At 44.7% G+C, this 13,299-nt stretch overlaps 1 protein-coding gene across 1 annotated transcript in view; it reads right to left on the bottom strand.

Annotated features, from left to right (window-relative positions):
- Positions 1 to 5,329, bottom strand: part of COL1A1 (collagen type I alpha 1 chain) — a 35,750-nt gene extending 30,421 nt beyond the window's left edge. Inside the window, exons 1-6 of the mRNA XM_086923959.1 lie at positions 5,126 to 5,329; positions 1,816 to 2,013; positions 918 to 949; positions 639 to 674; positions 386 to 469; positions 197 to 265 (exon numbers count right to left, since the gene is read on the bottom strand). Of these exons, the coding sequence (XP_086780085.1) occupies positions 197 to 265; positions 386 to 469; positions 639 to 674; positions 918 to 949; positions 1,816 to 2,013; positions 5,126 to 5,207 (501 nt within the window). The 5' untranslated portion in view covers positions 5,208 to 5,329. The remainder of the gene's footprint in view (positions 1 to 196; positions 266 to 385; positions 470 to 638; positions 675 to 917; positions 950 to 1,815; positions 2,014 to 5,125) is intronic.
- Positions 5,330 to 13,299: the final 7,970 nt, after the last annotated feature.

Genomic DNA, 13,299 nt, shown 5'->3' with positions numbered 1-13,299 from the left:
TAATGCTGTCACACAGCTTGTCAGCCTGCAATGTTTTCGCCATGCTTGTTGCCTATTCACATTCTCTGTACCATTGATAAGTTCAAAGCAAACTCGTGCACATGTTCTCACTACATTTACCCAAGTTAAAGCATGTGCTGCATTCCCCTTCACATTCTTACTTTCTTTGGACTAAGACCAAATAGAAAACACTCACCATTGGGCCAGGCACAGAGATACCAGCAGATTTCTCATCATAACCGTAAGACATTTGAGGAGCGAAGTTCTGTGGAAAAGGAAGAAGAACATGAGAAGGTGGGTTCAAAACGACCTTGTAAAGGCCACCAAAAAACATTTGATAAGAAAGAATCCACTACTTGCAAAAGCTATGGAATATGGAACTTACTCCGCCAAGGCCTGGGGGACCAGGAGGGCCAGGGGGACCTGGGAGGCCAGGGTTGCCATCTCTGCCAGGTGAGCCAGGAAGTCCCTGTAAGTACAAAGTAGCAGATAAGAAATGTTTGACCTTCATATATTGAGGTTATGAGGGTATTGGAAGGAGGGGCTGGACAATAAAGATTTTGGAAAAAGAGTGGGGTGGGCGGGACAGACAAGATGTGATACTAAGAGGTGAGATTATAGGTGCAGAAGATACCTACCCGATCACCTTTAGGGCCTACTTCTCCCTTGGGTCCCTGCAAGAAACAAACAACATGGCCAATCAAAATCCATTGCTCAGACTCAACTACGCTTAGCCTAAAGTAATGGATACAAGTCGCGGGTACCAAATAAACAATATACATCTGCTGTTGTGTGGGGCATTAATAATAAAGCAATAAGTCATCCTGAGTGACCATTTGCATTCTAAACAAACGAGAATTATCATTCATGATGTATTTAACGTCACTAAAATTAAATGCGGAGGAATTTTTCATTACCTCAACTCCGGTTTGTTCTGAATAAGAAGTTCCTATAAAGAGAAAGGAAGGCATAAACATCACATATTGATTGTGATCTACGCTAATGATGTTAGAGGATCTTGATTCTTTTATGAAATATTCATGTTCTGTGGCTACAAACTTTAACAGACCTTTGTGCTTTAACCCTTGAGACACCTTAGAGGCGTTAAGAGGTGAAATGCAAGGCTCCCCAGCCTTCTCTACACACGCTCTATGAGTTGCATTGCCTTGCGCAAGTGGCAGCCATTTTGTTGATTACATCTAAATGGCGGATCAGTCTTATACTTCTACAGAACGGCAAGGTATGGTTCACGGCAGACACTGCTTTGAACTCAAAGACAACTTATGTGGGCACCCAAACAAGGACACAGGAAGATTAACAGATATATAGTTTGTCTGCAATAACAATACAAGTACGAGTTGCTAAGCTGGGGAGATTGGTCAACTCTGGGGTGCACCGCCTCTGTTTGTCTGCTGGCACTTTAAGCCCCCAGTGACTGCTGTGTGGGCGACACCCCCTGGAATACACTCTGAGAGGAAATTCATTGGGTTGGAAACAGAAGTATTGTTCTGTGAAAACGTCACTCTACCTATTGTTTATCAGGGTATTGTTGGGCCATGGGAAACAGTGACGAAATAGCTGCACTGCACGTGCTGAAGAAAACAGGAGGTCTCAGGCACCTGCGGCCTCCGCACGAGGCAGCGATTACAGAGGCCTCTTGGGAGGCGAGGGTGCCTCAATGACGTTCCCACCCTCCCCTCCCCGCCTGCTGTCGTAAGCCGCCCTCGGCTCCCACGGACCCCGCACCTCCCACCCACCCTCCCCTCCCCCCACATGCTCCTTTCACCACCTGTGGAACCATGAGTCGGGCATTACCGTCGCCATTGGGGCAGACTGGGCAGCACTCTCCGAAGGGGATCTCAGCGTTGGGACAGTCCACGGGGTAGTCTCCGCAGGTTACGTCATCGCACATGATGTTGCCGTTGTCGCACACGCAGATGACGCAAGGTTCGGGTTTCCAGACATCCTTATCACTGTATGTTGTTCCTTCTTGGTGACAGAGGCCAGATTCAACTAAACGAGAGATGAAAGGAGAGCGGTCAGTCACCTGGGGTACACTGCCCTCTAGCTGACCTGCAAGACGTGTTTAAACTGGTGTCACATATAGTAGCAGCTGCTGGCCGCTGAGGCCTAGACACTGTGTCCAGGGAAGGGAAGAAGTCAGTGTGTCTAGGCGGGTCTGGGCGTCTCCACCGTCATGTTTTGCAGACCCGTGGCTGCTTCCCTTCCAAGATAATAGGGGCCCATGTTTTCCATCTACGTGGCCAATCTGGCAGGAGTCCTTTCCGGAGTCTCGAAGCGCATCTGCTTCTCATCAGCATCGCTTTGGGACAAGGGAATAAACTCTAAACCAGCACTCTTGGAGGGCTTGAGAGCAGAACAAGACCTGTCGCCAGCTGTGGCAACCGAGCACAGGTCAGAACCACAATCGCTTCCAAGGAAGACGGCGGTGTGTGTTGGTGAAGGGGCAGCTGGTGGTCCTGTTGGCAAAAGGAGAGATGGGATGGGAGCATGTTTACTTGGGACTTTGAGATGCCCTGGTGGGTGCTGGAAGGGGAAGACCCAGAGCCGCATTAGTGGAGAGGGGTCAGTGACCTCCCGGAGGGGGAGGGGGCGTTTAGCAGTAAGTAACAATTTTAAAGCACCTGCTGCAAGAGTGCCTTGTGCCCCAACTTTCAAGCAGCAATCAAAATCATGTCACGATAACTCCTGTGATTAAAGTTCCTGCTACAGAGAGGGGGTTTTGTCTAGTGGCAGTTTTGACTCGCCAGAAAGTAGCGCAGAGCGTTAATATGCCTGCTGCAAAGAACGCATTTGTATTTTATGTGGATAGCTGAGTGGATTGGTAAAGCCAGCCTTTGCCTGCGCTTTAAAACAAATGAAATGCATGTGAGAGAGGGGTGAAGGAGAGATGAGGGGAACTTGTGCTGGGCGGTAGTGAGGGAATCCGAGGAAGAGGACATGGGGGAGGAGGGGCACCCAATAAAGAGTGTCACACCGGGTGCCACCAGTGCTAAAGCCAGCTCTGGAAGAACCCTCTCCACACCAGCAGGTTGGCAGAGCTGGTAGCGCCCTGAACTTGTTCATGGTATTTGACGTGCACACAAATAGGAGATTCTGGCTCTCATGTGCAGCCACTTAAGAGCTGACCTCAAATATCCCAGATGACTGTATATCACATGCCCATTAGCCACAAGTTGGAAGAAAAGGAACAATACCCATGCACAACGGACATTTGTTCATCTTATTTAACGTATAGTGCCGTAGTAAGTAACATAACCAGGTAATATCAGAAAGTATAGTCTAAAATACACGTGTTACTGCTTATGACGCATGCATCGATCTTTACTGATACTGCATTCTGGGTTACTCATCGCACCCTAAACAAGAAACTTAATGGCAAGCACAACCCAGTCAATAGCTAACAACACACATTGGATGTCAAATTCAACAACCTTTTAAAAAGTCGGCCCGAAGCGCCTTTTCACTCTTTGATGACAATGGAAACGGGAACACAGCTCACAATGCGCTATATAGGAAAAGAGCCGCTATTGGCGCACTTCAGAATGCACGATTACACTTTTGGCCACCAGATGGCGGTAGCACCTTTCAATTGCTCTCAGCGAAAAAGCCAACTTTCCAGCATCCTCAAAACTTTTTTTTTCTCTCGTGAAGTGATGTCTAGACTTTTGTACTAACTTACAGCCTGCTAAAACATTTTCCCTATGAATCATCACAGGCCTTTTTTTTTTGTAATTCTTTCCTGATGGTCTTAGCAGATTTCACCCTCCTCCCTCCAGAACCCCACACAGAATCATATTCTGCCACAGAAATCACATCTGTCTTGTCATCTATTGTTTATGAGAAGAACTCTTCGAGAACCCCCTCCCTTTCCCTCCTACACATACTTTCTCTAGGATGCCGTGCAATCTAACTCCTGGAGGGCGTCTTTTGCCTGTACCGCCCACCCTCCGACCCCTCCCTCATTCAGAACTTGGCAGTGACAGAAGCGAAAAACTTGCCCAAACGGCTCAAAATCGTGGACTGCCCCCCAGGGCCACTTAAGAGAAAGAACACACCCATTCCCCCTCTCTGCAGCTGGACAGCTCGAGCCTGTCATTCTTTTTCCTGCTTTTCATTGTTTTTTCATTATTTTTTCAAAGCTGAACATGTTCTACATTCCCTGGGCATGCTGCAATGCCTGTCCCGTGAGCCCAAGTACTGACCTGCGTGCACCAACAGAGCGAACATCTACAAATTAACCGGCAAGTGACAACTTTTTCTGACTATTTCCACAATATTTAACTCCCTTTGACAAACAATTCACCTTACATTAATTGCAACACCTTTATCAATAACGTACATAAAGTAACATCCTCTCACTTTTCACACTCCACAATGAAAACCATGCGTTAGCACATCCTAGTAGCTTCTGATAAACATGAAACTCCATCATTCCCAACACAATAGTTGTGTTTTCTTCAGATACTAACATCCTATCTCTTTGTTTGCTTCATAATTCATCTTTGGTACATTTCATATTTTTAACGCAATTGAAAGTACATTCCTCACTAAAATGTGGAACCATGCCCTTCATTTTGCATGGACATCCTTTAGCCAAACTGCACGTTTTTAAAATAAACTGTCTAATCCTCGGAGAAAGTATACAAACTGTTTGATTTACCGTTCAGAAAAGAAGTTATACAAAGGGTTGTTGCATTAGCTTACTGATCAGAAATAGTTAAAACAACTTGAATGGCCTTACTGGCCAATAGAACATTTAAAACATGATGTTCCTTTTTACAGTTTAAGAAGACTTTAAAAATTGATGCTTGCTTCAGTTAACTGCTCGTGCACTTCTTACATGAGTAAATAGATTCCTGTTCCCATATTTAGTCCCACTGTTAAAAGATTATTGCATAGTTAGCTGCTCAAACACTTTTAAAATCAATATTGTATAACTTTACCGATTAAAGCAAGGACACTTGCACAGTTAACTGCACAGTTGTCATCAATACTCGATAACTTTGCAGACTGAAATAAAGCTTTAAAAACTAAGCCAGTTGTTGCTTCTAGCTGCTCCCACGAGGCTTAAGATGCCAAGAATAAAAGAAGATGTACTTACTGTCCTCTTGATCCTGGGCCCTGACCAGGAGCACACAGGCTGCCAGCAGGACCAGTAACCGGTTATCCACAAAGCTGAACATGTCTAAATCTGAGACATGTAGACTCTTTGGGGCCCTGGGTTCTCTTAGAGTCCGGTCATACGGGGGTGGTCTTGCTGTGTATTGTTCAATCCAAGCCCCCAGCAGAAACTTCCTACTGTCTCTGCACTGGCTGGCTCCCCTTTTATACCCAAGCAGCACCCTCGAGAGGGTGGGGACCACCCGGCCCTGCTGAGGAGTGTGCAGGGAAACCTGGACCAGCCCCTCAGCCAATCAGAGGCAGCCCAGTTGGACGAGGAGGAAAAAAGGTCCTGCAGCAGCGGGCCAGGAGCGCCCCTCCCTCTCCAGCTCAGCACAGGGCAGGGGAACAGCTCCTGACTCTGTGCACAGGCACCACAGCCCTGATGCTGCAGGGCAGACGTGGGATGCGCCGTGTCCCGTGGCTACCAACACAGAACTTTAGCAGCAAACTTTGCATTAGAGAAGTTCATACCGAGACTTTTCATCAGAGAAGTTTACTCGAGCCTGCACCCTAACGCGCCTATAACCCACAGCAGGCTAATGTACAGGGAGAACACCGCAGCCCTCTCAAGATTAATACAAACTGCTCGACATTAGCACGATGAAGGGTGCAGCGAGCAGGACGAGGAGGTGAGACAGGTGTGCCAAGGTCCTAGAACTACATCGGGCTGAATGGATTCAAAGGAGGCAGAAAGCACACCAGTTCTTCAATAGGAACCAAGTTCTGCGTCCCAAATCTGCCAGCGGCCGAGTGTCCGGGGCCAGGTCTTATTTGCAAACAAACTTCGGAACCTCTAAACTTTGGGGGAAGTTTGACCGTTGCATCAAAGCTAGTGCTATCGGATTCGGCTCAGAGTTCGCGAACCTGCTGCAGCCACAGTCCAGCCGAACTCAGTTAATGAACTTTTCTTCTTAGCATAGTATGAAACGTTTTCTAAATTTACTATTCACAGTATGTAAAATATATCCCCTTTACTGGAGAAATGACCCTGAGGGCTTGGGGTGTATTGGAACACGTTCATGCTGTGTATTGTAGAACGGCTGTACCACAAATACATTTGTTTGTAAAGTTCTTTGAAAAGTGTGTTTTCCAGATTACGTGTTGACATTGCCTACAGGCTCAATCAATCTATCTATCTATCTATCTATCTATCTATCTATCTATCTATCTATCTATCTATCTATCTATCTATCTATCTATCTATCTATCTATCTATCTATCTGTCTGTCTGTCTGCCTGTCTGTCTGTCTGTCTGTCTGTCTGTCTGTCTGTCTGTCTATCTTTCTTCTTGTGGTTATTCCCCACCATTTTCACACAGAATCTGCACACTCCCATTCAGGTATAGAGGTGGAAACATTGACACTTGTTGCCTCAAAAAGTCACTGTTTCTAACTATCACAGGCAGGAGAATGTAGGCACACAACCGAAATAAAGACAATATCAGCCGAAAAATAATGTTGCCATCTCCTAAAACACACCCTGGGTGAAATGTAATTTTTTTAAGCAGAAAAACAGTTTCATTTACAGGTGAAAAAAAACAGTATATTTCTGTTTATTTGACTACTTGATAAAAAAAATCAGGATGCTGCATATATTTTTTTTCTTTCTGGTGAGAAAGAGAAAAAAATTGGCACCAGGCCACAGCTGTTTATATGTAAAAGAGCCACGTTGGAAATGTGGAAAAAAAAGTCAGACATCTTCACCATAACACGCAGGTCGGGTGCCAGCGCGCCGCTTATAGAAGCTGTAATTACCTTGGGAGCGGGGGAGGGGCTACCACGCAAGGGCGGCCTGGTAACGGGGCAGCAGACATGGCACCTCTCGCGCGCATGGACCACGTGCGCCTGGACATTTAGAGACCCCCCGTGCATCTGCCATATGAAGACATGTGCTGCTCGCCATATCAGAAGCCCCTTGCGCACTCAGCCATGTCTAGACCCCACGTGCATCTGGGCATCTGAAGACCCCATGTGCACCTGGTCATGTGAAGATTCTTACGTGCATCTGGCTATTGGGGTGCCCCCGGCCATCACCGAACCCCTACGTGCACCTGGCAATGTGATGCTCTCGCGCATGGACGTATCAAAACCCCCACGTGCACCCACGCATATAAACAGCCCTCAAGGCCATTTGTACATATGAAGATCCACATTAGCACCTGTCCATGTTAATATTCCCATGTGAAACCGAACACAGCAAGACCTGAAGATGCATCTGCCCATAGAAACATGTGCCTTAGCCCACATGAAGCCCCCTGCCATTTACATATGGTCGTATTACCCCAGCGCCCCAAACACCCACACACACTCACCTCCAGACACCATCACACCCTCTGCATGACAACTGTCCACACACTTTTCATCAACAGTCTGTCATTTGCCACAGTTTATGCACTTTTATTGTTGTATATGCTCTTTTCAAAGGGTTCACCTGAGTACATGCTTGCTCTACAATGATTTAATTAATTGCAAAGAGAGTTGAAGAATAGTGTATTACATTCGGACGTACCTTTGTTTCGCATTAAGCTGTAGATTATGACACAATACATACACTCCTTATTAGAAAGTGCCCCAGTGTCATTTATAGCACTATAATTTTTGCTACATATGCAGTTCAGTATGGAATTCAACTGGGCCATTTATTGAATTGACATGTTTTTGTTGAACATTTTGAAGCACATACACTTTGCAAATTAGTGCATTTGCTGTGCATGATGGGGTGACATTTAACGATCTATGGTATTTGTTGTTTTTATAGCTCATTTTTTCAAGGTTACAAATGTGCAATTTATGACACGTGTCTCTAGTGACGTGTTGCATGCACCGTTTTTAAAATGGTGATGCTGTGCAATGTACTTCTCCTGTTCTTTTCGTTGCTGGTGCATGCCCCCAGGTTAGCCTTGCCCCTGGGCACCTCCTTTCCGAGGTGCACTGCTACAATTCACATTTTATCAGTACATGAATGAATGTTCGCTGCTGGCACCTCCAAGGCTCTCCATGCTCCTCCTGTGTGCATGGGCAGAAGGGCACACGTGAATAACTTGCAAGCTCCTCTCGAAGGGGGCGTAAAAAGTTTAACTTCATTTAAGAAGCTTTCCTCTCTTTCTTTTCTGCTCATTATCTCATGGGGCAGGAGGACACGTTGGAAGAGGGGAGGGCGCAGGGGAAACAGTAACGTGGGATGAATTTCTAGCTTTCTTGTGGACTGTAATTAAATGGCAAAGCAGCTCCACCAAGGCAGAAGTCTGTTTTTTTATACAATACGTATGTATTTAAAAAAAAATCCTCCTGGCTTAGTGTCAGAATCTGTATCCATGCTCTGTAGACACGTTGCAAGACCGAGCTCCTCCAATCAGGGCCCGCCTCCCTGACTTGAAAAAGCTGGATGTCTTCCAGGCTGGAGATGTGTCTTTCATTTTTTTAAGCATGACAGAAAAAGAGAAGAATGCAATATTTTTTTCATATGCGAAATGTAAAGTGGGAGGGGAGGGGAGGGGAGGGGAGAGTGCCACCTCACCATTTACAGTCTGTGCGCTGAGAACTTTGCAGGAATGCACTGTCTGTTTGGTGACTGTTGAGAACAGTGGAAAAGACAGTGCTGGTAGATGGAAAGGCTGGTAAACTCATCAGTTCTATGAGACACACTCTCTCCCAAAAAGGGCCTAGAATGTCTGTCCAGGGGACTTTACAGTAAAGTAGAATGCAGTGCATGTGCTTAGTCTGTTGTGGTAACTGGCAGTGCCCACCCTGGGGGGTTTCTGCCACGGGGGCTTCTTACATTGTAAATGTGTTTTGTTGACACTATATGTGTCGTTTGCATGGGTGCATTTTAAGACATTGTTGTGGAAGACATTATACATGTGGGGAGTTATATGCAATGCAGGGGACTCGTATATTGAACTCTAGAGCGTCACATCTGGTGGGATATGGTCCACGTGTCTAACCTCTTAGCGCTATATAGGAACCAGCCCTGCAGTAAAAGCCTATTAACCCATAGATCACCGTTACCAACTTCCTGCCTCAGCAAAATGGTTTCATGTTGCTTGTGTGGCGGTCTGTGACATCATGACTAGCACTGCTACAATCAAACCTAAGCTGGACCCTGCTTTCCTGTCTAAGGAGAGACCCATCACCAACTTGCCATTGCTTTCATGAATTCTCAAAAAATGTGTTGCTTCGCTCCAAAAACATTTGTATACCTTTAACTGTTTGTCCTCTTGTGCTCTGGGTCTAGATCCAGACATGGAATAGAAAGTTCTCTTCTTGAACCTGTGAAGGTGCTTTAAGATACTCTGATGAAGTGCAGACTGCCTGCTAGTTCTGCTGGATCTGTCTGTTGTGTTTGAAGCAGTGATTAAGGACATTGTCCAGCGTGGCTGATGGTCATCTTGACTCGCTCAATGGTTCCAGTTCCTTCTCCATGCTCGTTGCCAGCCAACAAGTCTCCCCTCTTGCAAGACGCCCACCCCACTCGTGAGGGGGCACATAGCTCCCCAATGTCCCCAGCTTTATTTAACATGCATATACGGGCACTATTCAATATCTACTGGAGTGCTAAGTAGGTATTGAATCCTTTAATTATTAAATACAGGTGTTTATTCCATTGTCTGAAGATAGAAAGTCAGTCGCCGACTTGCAGAAATGCCTCAGGAAGCGGCAGTTTCCTGTCGATAAAAGCGGCGATAATGTATCACCCGTTCTTGATAATATGGCTCAGAGTTCCTACTCTTTGGCACCAACGACCGACCTTCCTCCCTGTCTGCCGTTATTATCCCCAGGCACCTGGGGCTTGCTCTTCCCCTGTCTTCCAAAGTGAACCATCTAGGCTGTCTATTTGAGACGGCTATCAGCGCTCAGATAGGAGCTCTCTCGGGAAGCTGCTTCCACCAACTCAGTAAAATGAGACCCATCCTTCTTTTCTAATCTTCCAAACACAAGGCCATGGTAATGAGGGTGGTGGTAAACCCTTCTCCTGACTATTGCAACAGCTTTACTTAGTCTTCCACACCAATCAGATGCGTCATCTCTAGCGGGTACAAAGAGCTGCAGTCCACGTGGGGTCAGAGGTAGGGAGTAGAGACCATGTAAGCCAGAGTCAGGAGGAGTCTGCATTGGCTACCGGTGCAAGATAGAATGTCCTTGGATGATTTTTTTTACAACAGACTTATACGCAATTACTTTGAAAATAAGATTGTCAAATACCAACCTGATAGAAATCTCAAAAGAAAGATGAAGCTGTTTACGACCATACCTTGTGTTTAACTTAAAAACAGAATAGGGAGAACATTTGTGGTACAATCTTTCTTTGCATATGACGTTCAATATATGCCATCCTTACTTTGTTTTAAATAAAACCATTAAATTGCACGTAATTCCACAACTTCACCTTTATCGAAGACACACCATTTGCACTAGCCCAGCTTTCTTACTCCTCCACAGCCTTTTGTAACTCTCTTCTGTCTTTTGTGTTGTTTACTGACTTTATTTATTTTGCGACAAGAACTCTTTTTCATCACACCGATGCCAGATGAGTCTAGAAACATAAATGCTCATGTAGGCCAGAGACATGCCAGAGTTTCAGAATATGAACAGCATATACATTTACGTAGAGTGGTTCTATGTATGAACCATTTAGTAGCTATTTTTTATATTGATTCTCTGGTGCTATATCATTCATAATAATTAACTATAATGCCTATACTCCGACTGCCCACTGAAGTTCCTCATTCAGGGCCCGATTCACAGAAGTAACTTAAGACAAAATCCTAAACTTACTACCATTTTCGTATTCACAGAAGGCACTTACTCATTTCGGTATTCACAGAAGTTAGGAGCCCTAACTTTAGGACTCCTAAATGCCTTCTGTGAATACCGAAAGTCCTAAAGTTAGGATTTTTCTCAGTTTAGTAGTAGTAAAGTTAGGACTCCTAACTTTTGGACTCCTAAATGCCTTCTGTGAATGCTGAAAGTCTTAAAATTAGGATTTTTCTCAGTTTAGTAGTAGTAAAGTTGAGAAAAATCCTAATTTTAAGACTTTCGGTATTCACAGAAGGCATTTAGGAGTCCGAAAGTTAGGAGTCCTAACTTTACTACTACTAAATTGAGAAAAATCCTAATTTTAAGACTTTCGGTATTCACAGAAGGCATTTAGGAGTCCTAAAGTTAGGAGTCCTAACTTTACTACTACTAAAGTTAGAAAAATCCTAACTTTAAGACTTTCGGTATTCACAGAAGGCATTTAGGAGTCCTAAAGTTAGGACTCCTAACTTCTGTGAATACCGAAATGAGTAAGTGCCTTCTGTGAATACCAAAATGAGTTAGTGCCTTCTGTGAATACCAAAATGGTAGTAAGTTTATGATTTTGTCTTAAGTTAGTTCTGTGAATCGGGCCCATAGACTTCTTCCAGTCTGAACTATTTTCAGTAGGACTACATGCTGAACCGTTTCATCATTGCTAGCAGAAAGTCACATAACTGGCACAATTTCAAGAAGATTTTTCATGCTAAATACTTACACCCTAAAGTATGGAACTTTGGGGCTTTTTTACAAGGAAGTTGCAGAGCATGGTGTTAGCCTTCTTGGCCTAATGCCACGCTCCGCTACTTCTGAAACACAGGGCTGCCGTGTATGAGGGCTGCTTTGTGCAGCACACATAGAAGTTGCAACTCGTCATTTTTAAAATGATTGGTCATGTGCAGGAAGGAATACCATCCTGCACATAAACAAACATGCATGACATTTTGCTGTTTTTATGTGTGCTGCACAATGCAACACATATAAAACCAGGAAAAACAAGGAGAAATAAAGCATTTCTCCTTGTTCCGCCATGTTAAGACCAGGTTTCCACTGGTCCTAATTTTGGTTCTGCCCCATATGTATGCCGCACTTGTACATATGGGGCAGCGGCAAAATCAATGGATGTTGCGGTGGAACGCCCACAGCAACACCCATTGCCCACCCCTTTTACCCTAAGTATAGCGTGAAAGGGTGCCTTATTTACAAGAGAATCAACAAACAATATCTCAACCGGTATTATTCGGAAAGGCAATTGAACATGTATGCATCAAGCATTAAGTGAACAGAGACAAGGAGGCTCAATAAGTAGTTTTAGAAATGTGCTCAAGGCATCGTATAATTAAAGGAAACATTATATACAGTTGTTGCAGCACTGTATGTAAACAATTATAAAACAATCCGAATTAGACTTGGTGCTCTAAATGTGTAAGTGACACAAGAAGAGGCGACGCAAGTGACAATTGTGATCAGCAAGAACAGCACAAGGTGCTTGTATATTTACAGTGTATTAAATAAACAATGTGGCTTAGAACAATGGTTTGTAATGTGGTTTTCAAGGAGTTGCCAGATGGATTAGCAGAGCCACATTATGGAATGCGCCTTCAATTGCGCTGAACGATCAACGACGTTTCAATCCTCTTTCGTCAGGATCATCATCAGGACCGGGTTGACATTAAAAAAGGGTGCATGTAGGTCCCAGGACGGCCGGAACAGATGCAGTAGTTCTGCGTTAGTCGGCATCTGTGGAAACGGTACCTGGCTGCAGGGAAAATTAAACAGCGGAGGTCAATCGTGCCGGTTTAATTGTTGAACGATTCAAGGGGGCGGCAACGAGGGTAATTCACGGGCGAAGGCCCAGGTGAAGGAAGCCTATGGCTGAATGAATCAGCGTCAATAGCAGCGAACTCGCCACGATCGCGTGCAACAAGGCAGTGTTAAGCCATGCTGCCTTGTAAATATTGTAAATAGCTACAGGAGCATAACCCTTATACCAGGTAAGGTAAGGGTAGGACATGTGTAAATTATGAACAAAGACCCAACTGGTATTATTTTTAGACAGTTACATTGATATGCAAAAGCATTACATGAACAGAAATAAGGAGACTTAAATTGATTTCAGAAATGTGCTTAGAGCATCATATATTCAAAACGAAAGGTGAGAGAACAGTTGTAGCAGCACTGTACAAGAAAACAAACCCAAAATTGAACTTGGTGAACGGTATGTGATTGTGACATACGGGTAGCGACGCAAGTGACGATTGAGATCAGCTGGGACGGCGCGTGAGGTGCAATTTGTGCGGATATATACAGTGAATCA

The sequence above is a fragment of the Lissotriton vulgaris genome, chromosome 5 (genome assembly GCF_964263255.1).
Source record: "Lissotriton vulgaris chromosome 5, aLisVul1.2, whole genome shotgun sequence".
Taxonomy (NCBI): domain Eukaryota; kingdom Metazoa; phylum Chordata; class Amphibia; order Caudata; family Salamandridae; genus Lissotriton; species Lissotriton vulgaris.
Note: the sequence above shows the minus strand (reverse complement) of the source record. Positions and strands in the feature narration are given on the sequence as shown.